The sequence below is a fragment of the Dendropsophus ebraccatus genome, chromosome 5, assembly GCF_027789765.1.
Source record: "Dendropsophus ebraccatus isolate aDenEbr1 chromosome 5, aDenEbr1.pat, whole genome shotgun sequence".
In the NCBI taxonomy this organism is placed as follows: domain Eukaryota; kingdom Metazoa; phylum Chordata; class Amphibia; order Anura; family Hylidae; genus Dendropsophus; species Dendropsophus ebraccatus.
In genome coordinates, this window is record NC_091458.1 from 25,922,744 (window position 1) to 25,942,071 (window position 19,328).

At 41.7% G+C, this 19,328-nt stretch overlaps 1 protein-coding gene across 11 annotated transcripts in view; it reads left to right on the forward strand.

The window, feature by feature from the left end:
• Positions 1-19,328, forward strand: part of DLG2 (discs large MAGUK scaffold protein 2) — an 818,767-nt gene that overhangs the window by 762,018 nt on the left and 37,421 nt on the right. For all 11 annotated transcript variants that reach the window (XM_069969704.1, XM_069969702.1, XM_069969703.1 and 8 more), the window contains one exon: positions 17,335-17,511. In XM_069969704.1, the coding sequence (XP_069825805.1) occupies positions 17,335-17,511 (177 nt within the window). The remainder of the gene's footprint in view (positions 1-17,334; positions 17,512-19,328) is intronic.

Here is a 19,328-nt window from a genome sequence, read left to right on the forward strand (position 1 = left end):
CGTCCCCTGATGTCCTTCCCCAGTTAGCGCCGCGCTCCTGTAGGTGACAGCACTAATATCCTTAATTACCTAAACGAGTCATTATGTGATTATTCCCGCGATAATTATTCAATTTGGTGACAATTTTCCCTGTGATGTTTTCCGCCTGTATGTTTGGGGATGAATGCCGATGGCGGCTTCTTTTCTCATTCCTGTCACTGCCTTTTTTCTTCTCCTGAAGTTCTTTGTGATGGAAATGTAGACGTTCATATTTATGGATTTATGCAAATGACGGGATCATGTGATTTCCTGTTCTATAGTGTATTTCTGGACATTTCCATGTAAAATACAAAACCCTGGAAGTAATAAGGCCGGGCCAGATAGTCTGTATTACCTGAACAAACCGAGGCTTTAGCCATACACCATCTTATGACTAGTGAAGGGCATGGAACATAATACATAGAAATCTCTTGAAGGTTAACACAGCTGAGGCATGCTCAAGTCCGATTGTTCACCATTTGAATACTGGTGGCTGAAGAAGCTAGGAGTCGTGGATCTGCTGTACCACCACTACCGTATCAATGGCGTAAGCTGCACCAGGTAGCAGAGTCTAAGGGGCTGCTGGTCTTCAGAAGCTTCCACCAGAGGTGGGATGGACCTGCTGTGGCAGATGACCCCCAGGTTGCTACCCCTGGCTTGGCTTGCTAGTGGCGGTGGGCGAGGTTCAGCTGGAGACACATAGGCAGGTAGGCTGGCAGGAATACTGCAGGAATCACGGCTGGAACTAGGACAGCAGTCACGGGCAGGAATCATGAGCAGCTGGGGCCACACACTATGGGAAGCATGCAGAGGCTCCAATAGAGGGGTCACGAAGGTGCTTGGATTTATAGGGGAGTGTTTTGAGTGCAGCACCAATTCGGGATGTACTGTCCCTTTAAATCTGTGGAAGCCGGTGTACATGCCCTAGGAGGCGGGGACACATGCGCCGGCCAGGAGGAAGCCATATGGGAGCGTGGATCGGTAAAGCACCCCAGGGGGCTGAAGAATAATAGGTGCCAGGCCAAGGCACATGCACCTGGGCTCTGGCGTCAGCAGAAGGAGATGGGCCGGAAGAGGGGGGTGCGGCGGCAGCCCAAAACACAGGAAACTGCCATAGCCCTAACACTAATTAGCCATAGACTGTATCCATGTTTTTCAGTACTCCTTAGGGCTGCATCCAAATTCTACCGCAGTGGCTGGAGTAGTCGAACCGCCGTCTAAGGGCTCCTAGTAAAATATGAAAACAGCCCATGGCCCATGGTTGTATCCATATTTTCCAGGACTCCCTGGGGCTGTATCCAACTTCTCGAGCTGCTGGGAGTGAAATGCTGAGCATTCGACGTTGAAGAACGTTGCCATACCCGAGCAGTTCGCAAGCTCCACTCAACACTAGTAGGGAGTAATTTTTGACAGATATATTGATTTACAAATATGTTAGGAATCCTATAGATTATCACATAAGGGGAAGTTGTTTATAGAGACTCTGTCAGTAGGATTATGGTGTCCTATCTCAGGGTAGTATAAACTAGTGACAGAGAAGCTGAACAGAATGATGTATCACTTACATTGTTCTGTGCAGCTGATCCAGAGATATCCTCCTAAATAAAATGGACAATAAGTAGTCCTCTCCATTATGTGCATGTGCACAGTAGTCCTGGATATTCATGAGAGGCAGAAAACTCCGCCCACCAGCTGCTGATTGGCAGTTATCTATCCATGCTGTGTATAGGCAGTCAACTCTCAATCAGCAGCTAGATGGTGGGGGTAGGGAAGTGGCAAGAATCCTATTCTCCTGCATATTTGGAGAATGGGTGAAAAAAAGGATGTAAGTAATACACCGATCTCTTCAGCATTTCTGTCACTAGTTTATACTGCCCTCATTTTAGGCGGAAAGACCTAGTGACAGATTCTCTTTAAAGTGATGGTAAACATTTAAAGGCAAAAACCAAAAATACAGTGCAGGCAAGTGGGTGCAGGAGCATAATAAAGAATCTATACTTACCAACCCCCCGTGCCCCCACAGCGCTGCATCACTTATCATGGACCTGCCCTCTTGCAGCTCACGCTCCTGCAACGACCCAGCTGAGGAATGGCTACTCAGCCAGTCAGTGACTGCAGGATGCCACTACACTCACTGACTGGCTGAGCAGGAACTTCCCACTGAGTCGTGGAGACCCACCCAGAAATTGAAGACCGGAGGGTAAGAGCGAGGTGGTGATACACCTTGTAGGGGCACAGGGACAGGTAAGTATAGATTCTTTATTATGTTTCCACACCACCTGCCTGCACTGTGTTTTTTATTTTCACCTGAGTTAAATGTCCAATTATGGTGACGTATGAATATATACAGTATAGAGAAATAGAGCAGCACTCACAGTACTTGGCGCAAACAATGTCTGGAGTTGTAAAAATTCTTCTTCAGGCTACAAGAAACAAATAGAACATGTGTGTCTGGAAAACATGCAAATAGTATAAAATAAATACACAGGTCTGAGGTAACAATATGCATAGAAGAAACAGTGGTAAAGTAACCTAAGGCGTACGGGGAGGATGATTGGCATGTGGTTCCTGGTGCGAGGATGCAGAACAGAAGAACAGGATGCAAAAAAAAATAATAAATAAATACAATAAAAATTCAGGAGGGAACGGCACTTCCAAAAATAACGCTGAGCACTAATATATAAAAAGTGCTTCCATGGTAACTTTTTAAGTCGTCTATATCCGTATACAAGAAATTGTGTGATATAATATGAATTATACACATAGTTCATGTGAAGGAATAACAATATACAGATCAATAGGAAATGAAGCAAATCATTAGGTGTAATACACAGTACTAAGCATCCTGCGTGAATAACATAGTCTAACCATAGAGAGGAAGCAGGAAGCCACCAGAGTGTCATCCAGGGCCGGTAAGAAGATGGAGGAACCGATCGATCATTCAGTCTTTGGGAGTAACAGCAGAGCTCATTGTGCCAGGTAGTTGTGGTCATTGAGCGTATGTCATGTAGGCAGTATTGGTCGGAAAAAAAGAAATTTATATAAATTAAAGGAGTTGTCCAGGCTTAGAAAATCATAGCTGCAGAAACAGCACCCCTTCTGTTTTCAGGTTGAGTGCGGTATTGCAGCTTAGTTCTATTGAAGTGAATAGAGCTGAATGGTTATCCCACACACAGCCTGAGGACAGGATGGCGCTGTTTTTGCTAGAAAATAGCTGTGCTTTTTCAAATCCTGGAAAACTCCATTATATCTAGTGCCCCGTATAGTTATATACTGATGTATAATCTGTTGAAAAGTCTTTAAAGGGGTAGTTTAGAGAAAAAAATATGTTTTCAAATCAACTGGTGTCAGAAAGTTATTCAGATTAGTAAATTACTTCTATTTAGATATCTCAAGTCTTCAGTACTTATTAGCTGCTGTATGTCCTGCAGGAAATGGTGTATTCTTTCCAGTCTGACACAGTGCTCTCTGCTTCCACCTCTGTCCATATCAGGAACTGCGCAAGTTTTTATTTTCATATTTATTTCCTACTGCCCTGGACAGTTCCTGACATGGACAGAGATGGCAGCAGAGAGCACTGTGTCAGACTGGAAAGAATACACCACTTCCTGCAGGACATACAGCAGCTGATAAGTACTGGAAGACTTAAATAGAAGTAATTTAGAAATCCGTATAACTTTCTGACATCAGCTGATTTGGAAACATTTGTTTTCTTAAGTATCCCTTTAAAGCAGGATTTTTACAGCCTAAATTCTTACACCACCCAATGCGCTGTGTATTATCCGTCATACTGTATAGATTCAATGTAACATTGTCATAATACAGTTCATGTAATGTATGACCTGTCAGTGAGCTACTTGGTTCATTTTTCTGTGGATTAATTTATTTTTCACGCTGCTGGTGTCACACTAATTCATTGATGAAAGTCTATTAATTCCAGACAGGTGACCAATGGAGTACATTACAGTGAGCGTGTAATGAAGTCAGAATGGAGAAAGATTTTTAGCATGTCATTGTTTGTTCAGGATTAACATGCAAGGCTGTGTTCACACATTGCAATATTTTGTGCAGGGCTATCTGGGTGCAGTAGTGCATTGTATATGTCACATGGCAGGGTGGTGATGCTAGCATAGGGTCCCTAGTGTACCGCACACTCTTTGTCAATGAGCTGTTTCAGTGATATAGAATGACTTCTGACACTAGGATTCCGTGAAACAACTGGAACTTTACCGAACAGTGCACAAATCCAACAGTCATGGCACACGGAAAATACAGCTTTAGGTTTCAACGTTAGAGTAGTTGGTCACTGTCCCTTTAAGAATACTGAGAATAGCAGAATAACTGGACTCTAAGACATATTTAGTATATACTGTATATAACTTGGTTGCAATGGGTTATGGATTTACTTCAAATCCAATCTAAACCCTGCAGATCTATAAGAAACTGGCTATGCCAGGGGGCCCTTGAGCAGATTCTCCCACCCTGGACTAAAAGAAGAAGACTGTAGAAACTTGATGCTATCCTCACAATGTGGACTGGTGGTAGTGTGCTGTAGTCTCTGAGAGGCAGTGTTTCTTGCTTGTAGTTTGTCCTACTCACTGGTACAGGGGCTCTTAGAGGCAAAGTCTCTCTGTTTTTCCACCTTGCAGGCACTTCAGGAATGCCTGACATAGATTGCTGGACAACTTCTTCTCCTATGGTATGACCTTTACAAACTAGAATCTTCACGATTAGGCTGAGCTCAGAGGCAACGCCATGAGACAGAACATTTTTTTGGTTTTCGAACTATTCCCTTATGTGCTTGTCTTTCCCTGTTTGTAGTACTAATGCTATACACAGGATTCTGAGAAAACATAACAAAATAACTCACTAAGTAGCCTGACTAGAAGGACTAGAGCTAGCAGACATGTGCTCTGGTCAAAGCCAGGCACAAACTGGTTTTGTGTCCAGCCTTTCAGGTTACCAAGGGGCTGGACTAGGGACGGCTCTCATTGCTTGAGATAACATGTGACCAAAGCATCTTTCTTTCAATTTCCTGCAGAGGTCAATGTATGGAAAAGCAGCTCATGTTAGTCCTATTTCCCACATTTATGGGTGGTGTAAGCCAATGCAGAACCCCCACCGTCTACTACCTGTAAGTCCATCAAATTATAAACATACATTCAGAAATGGTCTGACTACAGTCATTATCAGACTATTAAACTCATCGGGCCTGATGTGGGTCCGACTCAATATATGTTTATGGCCTGGTAGAAGTAGGATGCGTGCATATGACTTTTTTATTTATTTTATTGCTTTTATGTTTTTTTTATACTAAGTGCAGAAGATCATAGTAAATCCCTCTAGATGTGATTCTTCTTTACAAAAAACAATAAAAAAAATCTTTTAGATTCCGAAGAACTTAAAAAAAAAAAGAAAAAATTCCCCATAGCTTATTTCACGACAGGTAGAAGCTTTATTTGTCATAGCCCGAGGACGCAAATTTTTTTTTTTTTTGTGTGTATGTTATTATTTTACATCTGATCGTTTAGAGGCGCTCGACAACATTTCCTCCATTGTGTTCATTGTGTGTCCTTCAGCGGCTGAGAGATGACTGTTCCGCTGCTGCAGGTTGTTCTGTGTGAGAAGGGGTTACATCCGTGCCGCTCGAAATAGAACTCGGCGCGGCAGCCGTAATGTTGTGTGCGCTCTCTCTCTTTCTCTCTCTCTGAAGATTTATTTTGTTCCCTCGTCGCCGCGGACAAGTCTGCATTGAAAATGTTACACGTAATTAGTTGTACCGTGGATTATAAATGCAAGCAACACAGCAATTTTCTGAATTCAATGGACCTGAAAAGATGCCTATAATTTCTTTCTTTTACCGAAGTCGAAATTTTCTATTGTTTCTGTACGGGGAAGAGGGGGGAGGGGTGTACACTACAGTTTATGTAATTGCGCCATCCTGTAATTCTGCAAATCAGCTCCTTGTAAGAAAAGATTAACGTACATTGTTCCTTTGTGATGCTACATTACTCCTTAGACCCTTTTTTTTTTTTTTTTTTTTTAAGAAATGGCGCCAGTTTTTTCTGTAGGCCGTGTCTGGTATTGCAGCTCAGCCCCATTCGATTGACAAATCATAAGTCTTCCAATACTTATTAGCTGCTGTATGTCCTGCACAGAGTGTTGTATTCTCTCCATTCTGGCACAGTGCTCTCTGCTGCCACTTCTGTCCATGTCAGGAACTGTCCAGAGCAGGAGAGGTTTTCTATGGGGATTTGCTGCTGCTCTGGACAGTCCCTGATATGGACAGAGGTGGCAGCAGAGAGCACTGTGTCAGACTAGAAAAAAATACACCACTTCCTACAGGACATACAGCAGCTGATAAGTATTGGAAGACAAGATTTATAAATAGAAGTAATTTAGTAATCTGTATAACTTTTTGACATCAGTTAATTAATTTTCTGGAGTACCCCTTTAAATGTAGCAATCACCTTCTGTGCTACTCTGTACAGCCAGGAATCAGGCAGAAGCAATCTGTAACTGATCTGTCCTATACAGGCAGAGGTGTGGAACTGTGGGAAGAGAGCGTAGAACCGATTTACTGAATACATGTTCCTCATAAGTTTGAGGAGTCAGCAGCCACATTTGGCTCCCTAGTCACCCGGCGGCCACCCGTGTATAGACTGCGAGTACCTTTATACAGCTCCACATACCCAAGAGCTTCCAGCGCGTTCTGTTTTATTCCTTTGTTCCTTAAAAATGTCATATTTGCATATTTTTTATGAATATTAATGCTTTACCTTTTTAATAGCTTATCAAATTTTAACTGCGGCTTTCAAAGTGTTTGGGGCCATTGAACATTGATGCGTCTGGCGCAGGGAGAGGAGCGTTTTGTATCTCAGCAGAGAACATCACTTTCATTACAAGCAATTAGATTCATTTATTTTATGTAAATGAAGATCCAGCATTGTACAAGGAGAAGTTCTGCAACTTTCTAGTAGCCTTGGTCTAGTAGCAAGATCTCTGCTTACTGGCATCCAGAGACTCTGAAAACTCTATATAGACGCAATGGGAATTAAAGGGGTAGTTCATAAAAAAAAAATAAGAATTGTTCAAATCAACTGGTGCCAGAAAGTGCAAGAGATTTGTAATTTACTTCTATTAAAAAATCTTGAATCTTCTAGTACTTATCAGCTGCTGTATGTCCTGCAGGAAGTGGTGTATTCTCTCCAGTCTGAGGCTATGTTCACACAACTTAACACCTATAAACCTATGAGTAGGGACCATTCGGGGATCCCCCTTTTTTTTCTTTTGGGTTACTGCTTATTTACTATAGAATTCAGAATTTATAGGTGTATTCCTATGTTCACACAACGTATATTTTCGTAAAATCACAGCTTGTTTACAGCGACCGTGATTATTATGAAAATATACGTTACCTCTCCTATGGGATCCCGGCCGGAGCTTGTACACATGGTATACACCTCAGCTGGGATCCCTAGTGGGGCCGCAAACAACTGACATGTCTTTTTTCTGCGGCCGCTATTCAGTGAACAGTGGCCGTAGAAACCCTGTCAGTGCACACTGTGGAGCGAGTGGCTCCGGCCGCTCGCTCCATAGCGTGCAGTGGAGAGTTCTGATGTGGGCATGCACGGATGCGCCCGCATCAGAACTCTGCGACCAAAAAGATCATCCAGCTGGTACTGCAGTATCGGACAGGATGATCTTTTCAGAGACCAGCCGTCACGGAACGGCCGGTCTCTTACAATGTGTGTACATAGCCTGGCACTGGAGAATATACTGGAGAATAGACTGCCATACTGCAGGCATACAGTACACTGGTATTTGTACAATGGAAGTCTGAGTTGAGCCTTATGGATGGTGAGAGAAGGGAAGTAAGCCTTGATTTACCTTTCAGGAGCAGTTTGGATAATTTTCATTATAAAGCAGGCTCAGTTTACAAATTCTCAGGTTCTTTCACTCTCTCCTGCACATGCATGCTAAGCCTCACTCTCACTTCTTAAAATTTGTCCAGCTCTGTCTTTTCAATAGAGACAGAAATTGCCTAACAACAGGCATTGGACAGCAGATCGCATGGAAGTGGGACACCCAGTGGTCATTAGGTCACAGCTCTTTTCTGGGGTAAGAAGGACATCCTACAATATTGGCATAGAGTGTCATAAGCTCGCTGTGGCAAATTGATGTTCCACCACCAAAATTTCTATGGTGCTGGCTACATCTGTTTACAAAAATATATGTTTTTACATGGGTGACACATGCGCTTGCTTCTCAGCTTCCGGCAATGCAGGGGTTACACTGAGCTCTGCCAGACTCGATTGCTGCAGCTGAGCAAGTCTTTTGATTGACATATTCCTCTGCCTGTCGGGAACCTTGAGCATCAGAGCGCCGGCCAATGGGGATCCAGATCGGGCTCTTGATCCTCATAAAAGAAAGTTGAACCAGTCTTTCTCTACTGGCAATGATCCCAGCTCTCCCTGTCTATTCCTGCGATCCCCGTTCCTAATTCCTCATCTTGCGCGACCTGTTACCTGACCTCCCGCCTGACTTTTGACGATCCGATTGTTCCCTGATTTTGTACTGCGTTGCCCATTTGGTTCTGACTTGGCTTGTTGACTCTCCTGTATTGTGTTTGTTTGTCTCGTTCTGCGTTACACTTATACAGTGTAGGGCACGTCTTTGTGGTTGTCCGCAGCAACCTAGGGCCGATTTAGGCAAGTAGGTAGGGACAGTGGGTGGGTTCAGACTCAGGGCCCACTGTCTCGTCTCATCCCTACCTCCCCGTCCTGACACACGCATTGTCAGAATGGGATTGTAGTCAGTTTTTTTTTTCCTGTCACCAAACCTATATGGCTATGTTCACACAACGTCTTTTCTGCTCTGTTTAAAATGACGTCCGTTATTTTGAGTCTAAAATAACGGACGTCATTTAGCTGTCTGGCCTCCCCTTAGTGCAATGACTGGTGTTGGTACATTACTCTAGTTTGGGATTACTAATTGGCCTTTGCCTGCGGCTTAATTGAAAAGTCCATTGAATTTAATAGTAAAAAGGGAGAAAGAACTGTGACAAAAGAACTAATAAAAACCGCTGTTTGCAAAAGACGTCCGAAAATAATGAACATGAACCTTATTTTGACGTCTGCGGCAATAACGTCCGCTATTCAATACATTGGGCGCATTGAATGTCCGTCTTTCCATCGACTTCAATGCATTGCAGTCAGTTAAAACGCGACAAAAACGGACGTTATTTTAAATTGCAAAAACGGCCGTCTTTTCTCTTATTTTTGACATTGTGTGAACATAGCCTATGATTTAAGAAAAAAAGTAAATAAAATCTATGAGAACTTTGGCATATGCCCTGGATTTTCACAGGATTGTCACCCTTTTCCATGTAAAGTGACAACTTGACTTTACTGCAGATTCATGTCGGAACATGTGTTTGCAATTTTGTGTCTGGCCACCGGGGGCGCAGTGACTGATGTGAGACGTTCTTTGTGCTTTCATGCAGAACTTGTCACCACTCTATAAATAACACATAAATAATTTCACTTGTATCCCCAGGTCTTTACAGGGAGGATCAGCAGATCGATATTATAAATGGATCATTGCTGCTGAATTAGATTTTTTCTCCTTCTGTTTTTATTGATGTAGATAAACTCATTACTTTGTGTTTGATCCTTTATGACTGAGATATAATAGACTGAGAATCCCTGGCGGAAGAATAAGAGGATGATGAGGGTTGTGGTAATCTACAGTCAAAGAGCCACTCACTGAGAAAGTATATGTATAAGACCTCATTCACTTTTTTTCCCCTTAGATTTGTTCTGTATTTTCACAGTTTTTCTTCCAGGTTCAGTGCAAAAAAACATAGTAACATAGTTTGCATAGGTCAATACTACAAGCGAGTATAAGAAATTGTGCAATATATCTTATTAGACAAAAGTGCTTCCTTCTGCTGTTATCAAGCATCATCTTAACTTTCTCCCCCCAGTAATGATACACAGTCACCCACTGTCGAAATCAGCTTAGCAATGACTTTTCTGTACTGGTTACCTCTTGTAGCACCTCAGTGCCTAGGTACACACATGCTTGCAAAAATAAATAAATAAATAAAGGATCTGCCCTTTCAACAAAGTTTGCATAGGTCAATACTACAAGCGAGTATAAAAAATTGTGTAATATATCTTATCAGACACAAGTCCTTCTTCCTTCTACTGTTATAAAGCATCTTAACTTATCTTACCCCCCTCCCGTTCCTGCTTACCTGCTAAACTGTCACCCACTGTAAAAATCAGCTTAGCAATGACTTTTCTTTACTGGTTATGTCTTGTAGCACTTCAGTGCCTAGGTATACACATGCTTGCAAAAAAAAAAAAAAAAAAGATCTGCCCTTTCAACAAAGTTTGCATAGGTCAATACTACAAGCGCAAGCGAGTACATATAAGAAATTGTGTAATATATCTTATCAGACAAAAGTCCTTCCTTCTACTGTTATGAAGCATCTTAACTTGTCTTACCCCCCCATTCCTGCTTACCTGCTAAACTGTTGCCGACTGTCAAAATCAGCTTAGACATTTGATGAAAATGCAATATACAAGATAAATAATAGCCAGATATACATCCTGCTAACTGGGACAGACATTGAGACAGAGTTTGTACAAATCCTATTGGGGGTGTTTTCAACTGTATGGGAGTATTGGGTATTATTTTCATACTAAAAGACTAAAAGGTATTATTATATAACAGTGTTATGTGATTACTATATGGTAGTTTTATCTGGATACTGAATGGTAGTATTATTTGTCACTTTTATGTGGGAACTGTATGGTTGTATTATATAACAGTGTTATGTAGACATTATACTGTAGTATTATATAACAGTGTTATCTAGGCACTATGCTGTAGTATTATATAGCAGCATTATATGGGCACTGAATGGTAGCATGATATAACATTGTTATGTGGGCACTATATGGTACTGTTATCTGCATACTGTATGGTACTATTATTTGTGAAATATTGGGAAGTTTTATGTAGGAACTATATGGTTGTATTGTATATCAGTGTTATGTGGGCACTATATAGTAGTATTATATAACAGTGTTATGTAGACACTATATGGTAGTATTATGTGGGCACTGTATAGTAGTATTATATAACAGTGTTATGTAGGCACTATATAATAATATTATGTGTTATGTGGGCACTATATACTAGTATTATATAACAGTGTTATGTGGGCTCTATATAGTAGTATTATGTGGGCACTATATGTAGTATTATATAACAGTGTTATGTAGGCACTATATAGTATTAATATGTGTTATGTGGGCACTGTATAGTAGTATTATATAACAGTGTTATGTAGGCACTATATAGTATTATTATGTGTTATGTGGGCACTGTATAGTAGTATTATATAACAGTGTTATGTAGGCACTATATAGTATTATTATGTGTTATGTGGGCACTGTATAGTAGTATTATATAACAGTGTTATGTAGGCACTATATGGTAGTATTATGTGCTATGTGGGCACTATATAGTAGTATTATATAACAGTGTTATGTAGGCACTATATAGTAATATTATGTGTTATGTGGGCACAATATAGTAGTATTATATAACAGTGTTATGTAGGCACTATATGGTAGTATTATGTGGGCACTATATTTAGTATTATAACAGTGTTATGTGGGCACTATATAGTAATATTATGTGTTATATGGGCACTATATACTAGTATTATATAACAGTGTTATGTGGGCTCTATATAGTAGTATTATGTGGGCACTATATGTAGTATTATATAACAGTGTTATGTAGGCACTATATAGTATTATTATGTGTTATGTGGGCACGGTATAGTAGTATTATATAACAGTGTTATGTAGGCACTATATGGTAGTATTATGTGCTATGTGGGCACTATATAGTAGTATTATATAACAGTGTTATGTAGGCACTATATAGTAATATTATGTGTTATGTGGGCACTATATACTAGTATTATATAACAGTGTTATGTAGGCACTATATGGTAGTATTATGTGGGCACTATATAGTAGTATTATGTGGGCACTATATGTAGTATTATATAACAGTGTTATGTAGGCACTATATGGTAGTATTATGTGCTATGTGGGCACTATATAGTAGTATTATATAACAGTCTTATGTAGGCACTATGTAGTAGTAATATATAGCAGCATTATGTGCGCACTGTATGGTAGTACTGTACTGTGTTATGTAGGCACTATATATGGTAGTGTTGTCTGTATACTATATGATAGTATTATTTGTAAAATACATGGTAGTCTTATGTAGGCATTCTATGATTGTATTGTCTGGATGTGTGGCGGTAATATTCAGGCATTGTGTGACGGTATTACTTGGGCACTGGATGGCAGTACTCAGGTATAAATATTACTGTAATAGCTTCTTATTGATAAGATATATATATATTGGAAGTTATGAGAGGAAAGTTGACTGCGTGGTTCTAGTTTACTAGTTTTCTCTCATCATAGTAAGGTTTATCGCATGAAGAGACGTTCTGTAGATATCCTTTTGACCTCCTATCTATCTCCTTGTGTTTGAGTCTTAGAAGCACTTGTCTCAAGGTTACGTCCCAGTTTCTATTAAAAGGGAAAAAAAAATGACAACCATAAGCACATGCCCGGGTAGCGTTACTTAGTAAGCATCAAACATTAATCTTTTCATGGTATTTGACCATTCACTGTATTCCCCGGATAGTGAAATGGCGCTTTGTACATTACCGTCTACTCCCGCTCTATACTCCATTAATCATTATGGCAGAGAGGGGCGAATCTAAGAATAAATGAATAAACAATCTTGCGATTGCAAAACATGACCATGAACCCGGTTTCAATCTTTTTTTTGTCATTTTTTTATGTCTTTATGGATAGAGAAATTTTAACCTCTTAAGAGTGGACAGCCAAAATTTGGACATGAATGGAAGGTCACAGGACCACATTGTCCAGTCTTGGCCAACCCAATAGATTATTATGGAGTAGCCACTTATTTATGTAGAGCCCAGGAACCCCTGCCCTCCAGGGTCATAAGTACATAGCTGTCTTCTTCCAAAAAAGCGCCACACCTGTCCTCTAGCTGTGTTTGGTATTACAACTTAGTTCCATTAACTTCACCGAAACTGATCTGCAACACACAAACTGTGGACTAGAGTGGTGCTGTTTCTGAAAGGAAACAACTAACGTTGGGTAACACCTTTACTAAAAGAGCACAATCAGGCTCACACGTAATACAGAAGCGTAGCAGTGTATTAAATTATTGATGAAGCAACTGTTAGGTTTAGTTGTATTTAGTGGGACTAAAAGATGTAAAATAAAAAATAAAAAAATAGATGTTATTTTGAAAAATGCCCAAACATTAAAAGTTAAAAAAACTGCTTTTCCAACTGTATAAAAAAAAATGAATAACTGCAGTATCAGACTACGCAGAGTTTGTTTGTAGTCTGGAACTATGGAGACACTTTGGTCTGCCTCAAAGTTGTATATACAAAATAGTAAATTTTTAGGCTATGTTTCCACTTTGTAAGAGACCGGCCGGGTCACGGAACGGCCGGTGTCGGAAAAGATCATCACGGCCGGTACTGCAATATCGGCCAGATGATCTTCACTGCCGCAGAGTTCGAATGCGGGCGCATCAGTGTGCGCCCGCATCCAAATTCCCCTCTGCTCACAATGGAGCGTGCGTCCAGAGTCGCACGCTGCATAGTGTACACTGACAGGTTTTCTGCGGCCGCTAATCGATTAATAGCGGCCGCACAAAACTGACATGTCAGTTTTTTGTGGCGCCGCTAGGGATCCCGGCTGGAGTGTATAATATGCGTATACACTCCGGCCGGGATTCCTTAGAAGGCAGCCCTACGTAAGTTCTGTAGTAATCACGTCCATTGTTACAATGGCCGTGATTACTACGGAACTTATATAGTGTGAACATGGCCTTAATCAGTTTTTTGTAGGGAAAAAGGGGGGAATCCATCAACATCAGCTTGCCAAGAATTTGGCTTCTGGCACCACCTATCATTCAGCTATTAGAAGGGGCTATGATGCTGACGTGAGCCTTTTTCAATATTTATTGGTGCTTGTGCCACACCATACTTGTGATACCGGAGGTGCTAGGTACTTGAGTGTTGACTCATCCGCTACCACTGCTGTTACTAAGAGTAATGGTAAACATTGGGGAGACTTGCCCCTTTAAACTGCTGGAGTGCCCCACCATCAGATATTGATGGTCTATCCCGAGGATAAGCCATCGGTTATACAAGGTTACATAACGACTTTAAGGAAAGGAACATTTTGCAGATATGGTTAGCAGGCCTGATGCCACCTACATGAGAAACATATTGTAAGCCGCAAAGCCCGCTGCCGTTACTGGATCTCAGCGGCTTCTCGGCAATAAATATCCTGAAGTGCCTCCTGTGGGAGTCTTTACTGTCATTGTGTTTGTGAGCGCGTCCATGCAGCTGAAGGAGAATCACATTTACTTTATGGCCGACGCAAGGCTCTTAATTGCTCTGGGTGTTGGCGGTTGTAAACCGCTCCATCCCCGATGTGTCCTCTGGGCCCGGTGACTGTGCAACGAGGGCCGCGTGTGTTACCCACAACACGTTTTATAGATACATCTGTTGTCGGCGCAATCTGTTTCCTCTGAAGGAAGAGCGAGAGACCGCTGGGGGATGTTCATAATTTTGAGGGGCAATAACGGCAATGAATTTTGGAGCAACTTATATAGACAGTTTTGCAACTCATATTCTCTTGCTACAGTATATTTAAAATAACTTATATAAGTTTTATGTGGCTTTCAGGGTTTCTGTTTCTCCATAGGGAGTCTTACAGGCCTGAAAATGCCCCCTCATGGAAAAGGTATACAAATAGTCTCTCCTTCAGAAGAAAGAACGCTGTCTCTCTAGTGCCACCTTTTGGAAGTAGTTTTATGCATACATCTCAGAGGCAGACCTATGTATCTCCATGGTTACAGACTACAGTCAAGTTACACTGTGTAGTCTGAACCTATAGTCGTCTAACAGTGTGTTTACACAGAGAGATTTATCTGACAGATTTTTAAAGCCAAAGCCAGGAAAAGATTTCTCAGTCTTTTCTTTATCACCTGAGTTCTGTTTTTAGTCTGTTCCTGGCTTTGGCTTAAAAAATCTGTTAGATAAATCTCTCTGTGTAAACACATCATTAGTCTGTTCTATTTGGCCAACCTTTTACAATCTGAAGAGTAGTAGAATTATTGGCAGTAAAAAAAAATCACAAGATTGCAGGATCAGACTACAAAGAGCTTGTTTGTAGTCTGTAACCACGGAGACATTAAGGCCTGTACTGGAGTCGTAAACACAAAGCAGTAAAAGATTTTTAGGCAAGGCTGTTTGTGGATTTGTTTTATATTTTATTTTGAATATGGTAAACCTATGTAAAAAAAAAAAAAAAGTTAACATTTCTCTAAAGCAATAAGAAACTATTTTACAGAAAACGATTTTAGAGGGTACATTTTGATGCAGTCATGTTATACTCCAATTACTACTTGTGTCTTGCTTGTCTTCTTAACCTACAGATATTAGAGAAAGGGGCAATCAGTGAAAGAGTACCAGACAACTACAGGATCAGACTGCACATTGTTTGTAGTCTGTAACCATGGAGACGTATAGGTCTGCCTTGGAGCTGTAGACACAAAATGATAGATTTGTGATCAGAACTAAGGGTACTATTACACAAAGTGATTATTGGCTGTACCTGGCCAATTACCAGCGGATCCGGCCGACAGTCGTTTCATGTAGTAGGCCACGATTAGGGATGAGCGAAGCGGCTGAGGTTTGGGTTCGTATGAACCTGAACTATTGGCTTCTGATTCCCGCTGTCTGCCCGCTCTGTGGAGAGGGTGGATACAACCTGAGGACCGCCTAGAAAACTGGGATACAGCCTATGGCTATGGCTGTATCCCAGTTTTCCAGGAGGTCCTCAAAGTTGTATCCACCCTCTCCACGGAGCGGGCAGACAGCGGGAATCAGAAGCCGATAGTTCAGGTTCATACGAACCCGAACCTCAGCCGCTTCACTCATCCCTAGTCAGGATGCACAATGTCGGCTGAACGTTGAATTAAAACATGACCTAGGGACGGTCTGCTGGTCAGCTGACTCCCGCTATCTCCTATGTGCCCCTCCCGCTGCTCCCCAGTCCTCCCCAATTGATGTTGGTGCATGTAATAGCACCGACAGTGAGCCGGAAATGAGGAGCAAGCGAGTGCTGACCTGATAGATTGGCGCTCACTCCCTCTGAAATATCGGGCCATCTAATAGGGCCCTTAGTCACTGCTTCTATTCATTTACCCTTCTAGGCTCCATTGCTGTTTGTAGAGCATTTCTCATGCACAGTAGATGCATCTTGTCCCTTATGAGAGCAGGACCAAAGTCTTCTATTAGATCCTTGCAGAAAGATATACAGCTTATAACTTCACACCATCAACCCATTACCAGTCTGCTACCTCTGATCATGGTCTTAAAGAAGTTCCAGGGTATCAGTGAGTAACATTGCAACATTACCACGACTCTCACTCACCCTTGTTGTTTCCCCTTAAAATGTCACTGTCGTTTCATTTTATTTTTGCAGAAATCAATAGTCCAGGCGATTTGAAGAAACTTTGTAATTGGGTTTATTAGGCAAATATGTCATCATATCTCAACTACTTTACATCAGTCGAGCCCTGTCTGTTCTATGGAGGGGGAGGAGGGAGATTAGTCGACAGCAGAGAGCAGAGAACAAAGGATTACACAGCGGGAACTGTGTGAAAGCTGCTATTCAGAGGTCAGAGAGGTCAGTACTGACTTCAGAGGAGATAGCCCGGTGATGTAGCTGTAAATTAACTCTTTGTTATCTTGTTTTAGTGCCTCACCTCCCTCCACCCCTCCCCTCTTCGTAGAGAACAATGAAGACGGGGGGAGAGCTTCAAACTGCTCTCTCATGATAAAAATGCATTTTTCAGCTAATAAACCCAATTACAAAGTTTCTTAAAATCGCCTTTACTATTGATTTCTGCAAAGAAAATTTAAACGACAGTGACACTTTAAGGTCACAAGTGGATACTAACACGTACAGAGCAAACCTAGAGAACAGTTAGTGATACCTAAGCTCCACACCAAACCATTGATGGATAGCGCCCGCTACTGGTCGTCAGGATCCCATGTCCTGTGCTGGTTTAAGCGTGACCCTATTTTTCACAGTATGTGAATGGGGGCTTGTTATATTGATGTCTCTTCTTCTTCTTCTTCTCTTGCAGAGCCATGTTCGACTACGACAAAAGCAAGGACAGCGGTCTCCCGAGCCAGGGCCTCAGCTTTAAATATGGAGACATCCTACACGTCATCAATGCATCCGACGATGAATGGTGGCAAGCCAGGAGAGTCACACTGGATGGAGACAGCGAAGAGATGGGGGTGATCCCCAGCAAGCGGAGGTATTACAAAGAAATCCTAGCAATTTACATCAAATTTTCTTATCTCCCACATAAGTGGAGCCACCTCTCTGTTGATTTTAAAGGGTAAAAGCAAATTCCGAAGTGGTAAATCAGATTTCTCTCGGTAGATGAGAGTCCCAAAGGTGGATTCAGAGCTCTGTACTATACAGATATGTCATGAACTTAGGGGGAGATTTATCAAACATGGTGTAAAGTGAAACTGGCTCAGTTGCCCCTAGCAACCAATCAGATTCCACCTTTCATTCCTCACAGACTCTTTGGAAAATGAAAGGTGGAATCTGATTGGTTGCTAGGGTCAACTGAGCCAGTTTCACTTTACACCATGTTTGATAAATCTCCCCTTTAGTCTTTAGTTTGATATTGTAGGATCTTGTCTCTCTCAGTGCAGAGTTAATCCTATATAAAGATGATTTTGCACATCCTCCGTTTTTGTTATGACTCTCCGAGTCTCGTATTTATTGCTTTTGACTTTCAATTCCAAAAACTAAATCTGCAAACAAAATACAGAACGCTTAAGGGGTTTATTCAAATGCAGCCGCAACGGAGGAAATCCGTAGTCAGCTGCTTGTATTGTAAGGTCTTGCAGAGAGGAGAAAATGGGGAGCTTATACTATACAGAGGCGGCCAGGGCATTAATACAACAACAGAGGCTTATGGGTAATCTATTGGATATTGGACATATTATTGTACAAAGTTAGTCCTGGTCTCATATGAGAAGTGGTTAGTATTGTATCCAGTGTAGACAATGCTCTGTGAGCGAAACAGTCTGGATGCATTGTACTATCTACAAGTATAGATAGTAAGTTAGCTATCTACAAGTAAGCTAGCTATCTACAGTATACGGCTGAGATGTTAGATAAGATTTCATGCAGCGGGATCTTTCCTGTGGATAGAACGGGAGTATATGACACAAGCAGTGACACCTCATTGTCATCTCATTTCTCCTCCATCACAATGAAGTCTGTTCCGCTGATGGATTCAGAGAGACGTGTTCTGTACAATGGAATCTCATTAATATCTATGGGATGTTCTGCCATTGGCCTCTAATATTCTGACACGTCCTGAAAACCGAGTGTCTGCCGAGCTGAAGAGAAGAAATCTGCCTTGGCAGCAGGTCGCGCCCCCAGCTGCTCTCATGCTGTATCGGGGAAACTCAATATCACTTAAAGTGCACTTTAGGCACCATGGTTTACCCTGAAAGTAACCGCGATCCCTTAAGTATCCATCTTACCATGACCGCCATGACCTTCTCTTTGTTTACTATAAAAGTAGGAGAGAAGAACTGGAAGAAGGAAGGAGAAAAAGTGAAACGTTCTGTCATTTTCCAGATTTGCTGAAATTTTCAGCAACAAAATACTAATGGCTGTAAACACAAAGATGGCCCAAGGGGGAACAGGGTAATAGTCTGTAGATTAGAAGAAAAGTGCTGTTTTTGAATAGTAGTTGTTAGGCTTTTCTGTTGATGGCTTATTTAAAGGGGAACCAATCAGCCCAATTGGGCTGATATGGTTCCCTGAACCACTGTATACAGCTCCTGCAGCAGCCGCTGCACGTGCATGTGACAGTCACCGGCAGGGAGGTAGTCATCTGGCTCCCCACCCGTATCTATTTAATGCTCTCTGCCTGTCAGCACGCTCAGAGAGGCTGATTGACAGGCAGAGAGGTCCCTTACTGGCCTCTCTGCCTGTCAATCATCCCTCCGAGCGCACTGACAGGCAGAGAGCAGTGACTAGATAAGGGTGGGGAGCCGCCAGATGACTACTTCCCCGCTGCTGACTGTCACGCGCGTGGGGATT